At 33.5% G+C, this 10,202-nt stretch overlaps 1 protein-coding gene across 1 annotated transcript; it reads left to right on the top strand.

The window, feature by feature from the left end:
- The first annotated feature begins 8,039 nt into the window (after window positions 1-8,039).
- LOC128190316 (uncharacterized) lies at window positions 8,040-10,014 on the top strand. Its single transcript, XM_052862335.1, has 2 exons — window positions 8,040-8,170; window positions 8,298-10,014. Exon 2 carries the CDS (start codon window positions 8,305-8,307, stop codon window positions 9,271-9,273), a length of 969 nt encoding a protein of 322 aa, XP_052718295.1. The 5' UTR covers window positions 8,040-8,170; window positions 8,298-8,304; the 3' UTR covers window positions 9,274-10,014.
- The last annotated feature ends 188 nt before the right edge of the window (window positions 10,015-10,202 follow it).

Raw genomic sequence — 10,202 nt, 5'->3', positions numbered from 1 at the left:
AACAAATAATCTAAAGCTAAAAGTGTAGATGCTACTACAATTAGCACATCAGAATTTGTTGATCAATACAAATCCTGACTGAATATGCATAATCTCTTAAATGATAGATTTGATCAGAAAATAGATAATCAATCCCTACAACAAAATAAACCTTTGGACTATCCTTTCACTTCTAACGAAATCAGACAGAGCATTGGTAAACTTAAAAAAACCCACAAAAAATCTCCAGATTTGATTAAATTCTAAATGGATTTATCAAAACAAGTAGTGATATTCTATTACCAGTTTTAACAAAAGTATTTCATATCATGAATAATGGCAAAATGCCTGAATCTTGGAACTTATCTGAGAGTGGTCACATCCTTGTACAAAAGTGGAGATCCTTATAACCCAAATAACTAGAACTAGGATTATGTGTTACTAGTTACTAGTATTAGTTGTATGGGGAAACTTTTCACAAGTCTATTACAACAACGTTTCAATAACTATCTATAAAATAATAATTTATGAAGTAAGTTTCAGTTGGGATTCAGGAAAGATCATAGAACTACTAGGGCAAAAAGAAAGACAACTTGTATGTATGTTACGTTTGAATAACTTTATTCTGACATTCTTAAATTATATATATACATTACCTTTTCATGCAATTTAAAAAAAATGTATATAAAAAAACTGTTCCGAGATTCGAACCTAGTAAAAAAGTCTGACAAAGTTGAAACCTATTCCAGTTGCGTAACCACTCAACTAATCTAGACATTACGTGGCATTTAACAAGGCGTTCTTAGATTTCAAAGGTTTCAATGATTTTTCCCAAAAAGTTAAATTTTTTTATGAACATGCCTCTTTTAAAAAAAATCGAAAATGGCAGTTTTTGGGAAAATTTCTGACTATAAACGTTAAGATTAAATAATTTTGTTTCAAAGAGGCAGTTTTTCATAACAATGAGGACCCCCCTTTAATAAAGCGTGAAATCCGCAACATTTGTCTGTGTAACCATTTTCAAATTGATTTTATGGTCTTATAAAAGTTAGCACAAACTTTCCACATAAAATTTTACACTGTTTTATGCACAACGTTGTATGCAAAAAATGATTTACATCGAATTCTGTAACTGTTTTTTTTCATTTTACCTGCAACTCCTTTGAGGAAAAATCTTTGATGATAGTACATGACCATGGCTTTGCAATAGATCTTTATACTCTAACCATCTTCGCCCTTATTGGATTTCTGATGTTTTTGCGGATTATGGTCTTTTTGTAGGCGCTTTTTAAAGCTAGCCCCCTCAAATTACCTGCTTCTGAAAAAATCGCCCCCACCCGTTAAAAAATATCTAGATCCCATCCTCTGAAGTATAGATCAATTCCTGTTATTTTTCTGTTAATTTTACTTTACTCAAAAAGTCATTGAATTCAATATTCCTTTCCCGTTCTCCAAAAAATGAAAAAAAGTCGCAAAAAGTAATGATTTCAGAAAAAAGAAAGAAAACTTATTTAGTAAAAAAAAAATATTTTGTGTTACAACGATTTGATCCGTAATTTAAGTATCAATATCTCCACTGAAGAAATACACTATATAAACATACAAAGCTGAAAGCACGCAATGGTAATGTTTTACACGTACATGTATTACTTTATTCCAAAAAGTATCATATGATACACAAAACTCGAGTGATCAGTGACCCGTCCCTTTATAAAAAGCTCCAAAACTATTATAAGCTCTAAACGAAAAATCTGTTTGACAATCAGAAAAGTTTGGTTTATTAAGAATAATAAGAATATAGCATATATTTTGTAGAAAATCAGAAAAACCCAAACCTAGTATTATTAGATTACGATGTACTATGTGATTAAATACATGGTCAAGGGGTTCGCCACGTGGGCCACTCAAAGCACGTTGGTCCCGTAGGGGGGGGGGGTATTACTGAACAGTTATATTTTCTTGCTAAATGATTACTGAAACATATTCACTTCATTTGCTGCTTGCTAATTCCTGCATTTCCTAGGGTGTTTAGCCAAATAGTCAATGACTTTATCGTAGAGGAGGTGAAAATGGTAGAGCCATTGCATGACCAACAAGGGTGTTGACATCTGGAAGGTCTTTGTAGTGTCTCTGTAGGTTGAACTCTGGATATCCCTCCATCCATAGAGCCCGATTTTACAGTTTTGGAACAGACTTGCAACCGTTGAGTTCCGCTGCAGGGAAAGTCTTTACTAAAGCATCCTGGATGGAGTCCTTAGACTGACGGCGGTTGGCGATTATTGAAAACTTTTAGCGTACACAGTTAAAAGATAACTACCTATCATTTATTTAGTCCATTGACTGTAGCTAAAAAACTACACTTATAGGCATACTTTTTTTTTTTTTTTTAAATGGGTAAAAAAAGCATAGCTAAAGTATGCAAGTTTGAAATATATATTCAGCATGGTTCCAAATTTGCACTCTTTAGGCATTCAAAATTTTTAACTTTTCAAAAACTCAGTACAACAAAAGCACGATTGTAGAAATATATTTGATTGTCATGACAAGGAGAAAAGAAAATTAAAAAGTACATAAAAAGCATAAAAAACAGGCTATAGCTAGGTGTGTCGAACAAGTTAGCATAACACAGTTAAATCCACATGCTACATACATTTTTAGTATACCTTAGGCTGTTAAAAGTTATTTTTATTTTTAACGTCACCCGCGTTACAAGTGGGTTTAAGAGAAATCGTCATTGAAAAAACCCTTTTTTCAATTATATTTTTCTCTTGTTTGATTTCACGTTTTGCTAGTTTGAAAGCTTTTAAACAATATTTAATAAGTTTAACAATATTACATGTAATTCTAATTTGCCTTTAACTTCATCTTTCTCAGTAATATAAAGAAACCAAGATTACCTATTACTTGAACTAGAAGAAACAACCAGAATAACAGGAAGTCGAACGCCGCACACACGGAAACCCACGTGACTTTATTTACAATATTTGATTGGCTGGATGCATTTTCCTCGTAGTTGTCTTCACTATCTCGAACTCGAACACTCCCAAACAAACAATTTATTTTACAGGTGATGAGATCCACAATTTTTACGACAGTTAAGCATTTTGGGGGAATGTCTTTGCAGTCGTTGCTGTGGACGGTCCAGAGTAAAATAGTTGTCACAGTAATCACAACAACACCAAATATGTACTGATATATGATGTAGTAACTTATAGTCTGTCCCAAGATATTTATGCTGCATATTTGAACGGTTTTTAATAAAAAATACACATACCTGTGACTAAAGTGCAATTAAAATCGATGAAAGGGAAAATTCCCAAGATAACTTCATTCACACATTATCATTTTTCCCTCGTAAAAATTCACAGGAACGAAAACAGATTTCCTACGGAGATAATAATGGGGAATGTTGACATCTTTTCTCCATTCGGAAATACTCGGGACACCTCGCGCAATTTTTCAACGTTATCATCCGGGCGTCTTCATATCCTTGGCAATGGAAAAACCTCGTAGACTTTTTATTTTTAGCCGTGTACTGATACCCGACAAGCTAGAGGGGGCGTTTCAATGGGGATATCTTGGGATTTTTTCATACTATTGAATGAACATTGTCTGAACCAAGAGGTATTTATAAGTATTGAATAATTTAAGAAAATATGCGGCAAAAATATCTTGGGACAGACTATAGTACGGACATTTTATCTGAGTTGGTGGGTACATGGTCAACGAGAATGCCTATGTACACATTTAAAGAAAGGAAAATAGACACTGAGTGTTGTATCTTCTCGTCAGCATTAGAGGGAACAATAAACACAAACACGTTCAAAAATCCAATTAGAACAGTTGATACTATGAGGTTTATTATGAGAAATGTCGGTTTTCTGTTTGCCCTGACCGTGCACACCAATGACGTTTCCGAAAAAGTATTGATTAACTCGACATCGGTCCATTCTGAATTAGTATTCTTTATAAAGCACTTGCCGTGTGCAAACTGAAATTCAGAGGACCAGCTTGTAATTTCAAACGAACATTCTTGGGTGTCAAAAGGAAAATATGTCATATCAACCTGACAGTGAGTTTTGAATAAATACTGCCCAAATATTTGGACAGAACCTCCCCAATCTATTGTCATCCAAAACATATGAGAAAAATTGCCCAAATACAATTTTTCACCTAACGTATTTTTCAACAATATAGTTGGGTTCCATACGGAAAATCGTTTCATTTCTACTTCCTCAATTGAAAAAAGAGATTTATTCCAGGAAATTGTCCCATTATGCCATCTGTAAGTAACCAATGTATTTACTTCAAATTTATTCTCAATGTCGTATATTTTAAAGTCTTGAATGAAGAAAAACATCCAATGCGCCCATGTCGGGATGGATTGAGCGTTTTGCGGTCTTATATCTGACGTGTGTGCATTGAGGCTACCGAAACTTTTTCCTTCAGAATTGTCCGCATATCTGAAAACGAAAGGTAACCGTGGGCACCATGGGATGCCAGTAACCACAGCAAGACTGAAAATCCTATCCTCAACATATATCTTGACTTCTCCTGATGTAGAATGAATGCGTGTATTACGATAACTGCAATATGTTTGGTGTTGAGGATCTCTTTTTCGTGCTGTATATCAAGTATCCGTTTTGTGCTGTATATCACGTATCCGTGTTGTTGTGCTGTATATCCCGCGTCCGTGTTGCCATAATGAATTTATTAATAAGTATCCATCTTGCCGTGCTGTATACCAAGTATCCGTGTTACCGTGCTGTATATGAGGTATCCGTTTTGCCGTGCTGTATATAAAATTTACGTGTTACCGTGCTGTATATGAAGTATCCGTGTTACCGTGCTGTATATGAAGTATCCGTTTTGCCGTGCTGTATATGAAGTATCCGTTTTGCCGTGCTGTATATCAAATATACGTGTTACCGTGCTGTATATTACTATAGTAAATATCCCTGTTGTCGTACCGTGTATCCCGTCCGTGCTGCCGTTTTTGATATTTCAATAAGTATCCATGTTAAGCATATCGCCCTGCTCTTAACGCTTACGTTTCCTGAAGGTTGTTGATTTTGCATATATGTAACACTCATGAAAACAATACACCGGTATTATTCTTGTGTATCGAGATTGATCGCCTATGGCTTGGAATCTTAAAGTTTGTTACCATGCCTTTCGCTTTGGTTACTGAAAAATGTCTTCTGCTCAGCCTATTGTATCAATAATTCAAATTTACTCCAAAATCAATATATTTGGATAGGTCAGGTCGTGCAATACGAAGCTGTAAACAACCATTGCCCTTGTATCGTTATTTCAATGGCCCTCTTGGGAAGTGTTTTATTGACTACAATATTATCTCTTTCTTGCTCAATTTAGTCTATATTCTAATTTATTATCAAAAGCAGGTCGAACATATCATATTCCTGCTGAAAGTAGTAAGACGTGTTACTTAAACATCATCTGAAAGTTTTGAAATTAAAATAAAAATTCTCTACTTATCACCTAAATGATCACAATATGAGTAATATTTATTTTTCATTTTTAATGTATAATGTATTTTAGCTATTCAAATAGTTAACTAGAATTTTATATGCCAGTTGTCAGGTTTCAAGTAGGATACAGAGCGCCCCATGTTTAAAATAATAATAGTTATGAAATACTTAGTATACACATATTATACAAATATATAAAAGAAAACGAAAATTAATAATCAGTTTTTCGGGTATTTTTATTATGCTAGCTAACCGCCAGATTGTACCTTTGAAAATATTTTTCTGTATTTGATATCTAATTTATAATGTGCAACCATTATTGAAATACAACAGTTTTGACATAAATTATTTCAATAGTGTTCGGGAATGTACAGTTTTCATTATATTAAATAGTCAATTTGCAATCTTAAATCACTGATGATGGGTGGGGGGGGGGGTTAAATTTGGCATGGGCGTCTTGTTATAGAGTCCAACTGAAGGAAAGTTAGATGGAACTCCTACTCATCTACTCACACGTTAGTAGAACCATTTTAACAAGACCTTGGACTTTCGGTAGGACGTAGATTTCTATTTTTTGCATGCATCGAAACAAGTTAAAAATGACGCTGGATTCAAGCGAAATATGCACCGTTTGCGTAGTCTTAGCCCGAAAGCCAATCAAATTTTGTTGATTTCAGAGAGCCATGGCTGAGTGGCCTACAATGAAATAGACAGGCCAACGTCACATTGCTGTTTGACACAACTACCCAAAGTCCAAGCTCTTGTTGAAATGGTTCTATCTACTTCCTCTAAAGCGTACCTTTGTCATCGAAACTTCATAATGCAAAAGCGTCCATTTTCTCCATTGCTTGACTCTGTTTCTTTATTCTTTAGCCGTGATGTCAAAGACGGTTTTAATTAACTTCTTTGACTGCCGTCTTCCAATGATGAATCGATCCACTTTTTCATGCATGGCTTTTTAACTATATCCTTCAAACTGGACCTTTAGCTTTAACAGTCTAAATAAAGAAAGTGTACGGGGAAAAAATACAAAAGGTGAATGGTTCACATTTGATAAACCTTTCAAAATCATAACTATTAACATTCAAACATGTCATTTAATCTTCTAGACGGTAGACCCGTTTGATATAATTATGAAATATTTTATGTCTCATGTTGATTATCTTTGAAGATCAAATGTCATCATGTAACATGTAACTCAGATTTTTCATGATCACTAAGACAGATGCATGTGTACTCCATATACAATTCTGAGAAATCTGTTGGTTATATGCAGATCAAGATTAAAACTCAAATAATCATATCCATTTTGTGATTTAAAGAAATCAAGTTATTGAATGTTTCTATCTAGCATTAAAAAATGAGTTTGTTTTCGTGAAATTAAGGGGCTAGTTGGTCAACAAATTACCCATCAGTTCTACCTGTACATTAGCTTTATATCTATTTTACAAGTATTGCTGTTTTTGAGGTCAATACAATGATATAGCTACCCGAGAAGTTATAAAGAATATTCACCGAGCCGGAGGCGAGGTGAATATTGTACTTCGAGGGTAGCTAAATGATCGTATTGATAGAAAAAAGACATAATTATTTTATTATTTGATCAGACGAATTTATACAGACATATCTCATTGAGTGTTATCAAGCAAAGATTTTAGTTTGAAACCATAGCCATACAAACTGAGAAATACGTTTTTTTACTCTATTTTAGTCCAATGTAGAGAAAATCAAATGTTATATTGACCTCCTAGGTCACGTGCAGGTGAATATAACGTTCTTTTTTTTCTAGACAGTTGGATATGAACCAATCAGAGAGCTAGGAATTAATCAATCATATGAAAAAACCTATGATTAAATAAAAAAAATCCACTAAAACAAATATAACAGTTTTAATAGACTAGTATTTCCCTAAATCTTCATATTTAGCTCTTCTACTCAGGGAGATAAAAAAAGTCGAAAAATGGCAACGTACATCGAACCTTCTTAAAAAGAGATACGAATTTTAAGTTGTAGCCTAATAGAAATACGATTACTTCATGAAGATGGTAGAAAAACGTATAAGGTTAACATATATTAGGAAACGTCCTTGGTTGCCATACACACAGGTGTCCATGGCAAAGTGTTGAAATGTTACATGTATATTGCTTGAATAAACATACTATGAATTTATAATGCAGATTTTATATCAAGTTTGATATACCAGTATATATGATAGCATGGCCAACTTTTCTTTAAAGAAATAGTAAAACTAGTGCGATGTGAATACTGTGAATGAATTGCAATAAACTATGAGATTTTCTGCACTAATGTGTCGAGATAGTTTGTCCATTTAGGAATGAAAGTAGGAATTCAATACCTATGTCTGATTCAATGTAATTAAGAGTTTACGCTATTTTCCTGAAGTGTGTTTTTTTTTCAGGGAAAAACTAATAGATATAATAGATATTATCTGGTTAATTTACAGGTAGTAAAAAGAAACGGCCGTCTAAACTCTCTCGTAATAGAATTTAGTATATATGATATCTTTATCTCAGGGTTTTAACTTTTTTTGTCATGCTTTGTGAAACCTTTTTCTATTCAAGCGGAATAGAATGCGGAATGCGGAAGAAAAATATTTGTTAGCTTGGTAAAATGTAAGAAAATGTAGGAAGATGTACACAATGATGTTATGCTGTTGCTTCGAAATCAATTTCAAAATCGTAAGTCAACTCTCTCTCTCTCTCTCTCTCTCTCTCTCTCTCTCTCTCTCTCTCTCTCTCTCTCTCTCTCTCTCTCTCTCATATTTAACTATAAGTTTTGTATCATCTCTAATAATACTTTAAATAGGAAAAGTATGAAACGGAAAACAAAGAAATGTGATCTGTGTCACGCTGTCAGATACAGTGTAGGTTCGGAACAAATTTTTGGCATTGATGGCTCCTACTTTCGAAGTGAATGCTTAGACTCCTTGTCATCTCATGGAATGAGTAACAATGATACGGTACAAAATGCAGAAGGGAATTCATCACAAATTGGCAGCACAGTCGTCCCAAAATATCACGACCAAAGCAAGCTGAAACAACTTGAGGTTGTGAAGTCCGTAGTCTTGGAAAATATGGAAAGAGTTAACAAGCTTAAAATTGATGTTTTGTCAAAGGAAAACGGGTCGTATACTTCAAATGATGGCAAGGGAAGAGTAAAAAGTCTAATTATGAACAGTTCCATTCTAAAAGATCTGGAAGCTAACATAGATCTTCTACAATCTAATGTGAACCGAAGTCAGGATTTATTTGTTCAAGACGGTAAAAGACCAGGTTTTGAATTGGCAATTCCATATGCATGTATTTGCAGGGGACCTGGCTCAATATATGTGCGAGATCTATGTGAAAAATCTGGAGATATCAAAATCGAAAGAAATTTTTACTCTTCTAGTATCCACATCGAACAATGTGCAGACAAAGGAAAACATCTCGGATGGCTGAGGAGTAACAATTTGGTTACAATCAGCGGGTGTTTCTCTTCACCGAAAATTTATATTTCTGGATTGTTTGTTAATACCACTGTATCCATCAAAGGAGTGGGTGGCTCACCTGAAATTCATCTGGAAGGTGTATGTATAAAACCTAGGATCCTGGTTCACGGCACCAAACTTAAACCAACTGTGTTTATTGATGGTATTGTCAATGATCCATATTTGCAAGTAAATGGGTTGGGATCAAGGCTGAAATTGGTTGTAAGAGGCATTTGTTTCAGACAAAATGTTGAAATAGGAGGTAAAAAATGCCATACAAAATTGCGAGTGTTCGGAATGTGTGACATTTAACCAGATATTTTTTATTTTGTTGTCATGATTAGCAATAGTTCCCATATCCGTCATAAAAAATGACTCAATCATACATACATTTGTTGCAGTGGTGTTTTCATTGCTTTTTTTTAAATATAGAAATTACATTATTGCATTTGTACAAATTTAGATCATAATCAGGAACGACAACCCATGCTGTACTAGTTATCGGCTTCGTGATAATGTCTATAAAATGTCAGAAAATTAACATAAGATTGTATTAATTATATATATATATATATATATATATATATATATATATATATATATATATATATATATATATATATATATATATATATATATATATATATATATATATATATATTACATGTAAATTATGCAAGTGCGTACGGATACGAGTGAGACTTTTAGATTGTTTGGAATGGCCTGAATTATGGTTGAGTGCACATGTTGTACCCATTTTGCATTTATTTATAAATCTCACTATGTCTTTCTCATTTATGCCAATTATGTTTCATTTATAACAGAATGGTTTTGTCAATATAGCATATAGTCAAAATTAACACGTTTACATTACTTTTATTTACCTAAAAATCCATGTAATTTCATCTTATAATGTCATGATTGCAAATCAAGCAATTCTATATCAACTGAATAAGTTTATACAATCATATATAATTGAAAATACACAAATTTTTCATTTAGAGAACAAAATTGTTTAACCAGAGAGCATCAAATACATAATGAAATACGTTTCACCTTCAGTCTGTTATTTATTTTTTTAATTATCGTTTCGATGTTAATTATCTTGGCCACCCGTCCCCTTTCCCCATCCTGTACACCCATCTGCTTTTCGGTAGCACTATGAAAAATATTCCTAAAGAGGAAACAACATCCACTTCAACAGCTGTCCGTTGCTCGTGTGATTAAAGAGGTTTGCAGTT

Source organism: Crassostrea angulata, chromosome 1 (genome assembly GCF_025612915.1).
Source record: "Crassostrea angulata isolate pt1a10 chromosome 1, ASM2561291v2, whole genome shotgun sequence".
NCBI lineage: Eukaryota > Metazoa > Mollusca > Bivalvia > Ostreida > Ostreidae > Magallana > Magallana angulata.
Note: the sequence above shows the minus strand (reverse complement) of the source record. Positions and strands in the feature narration are given on the sequence as shown.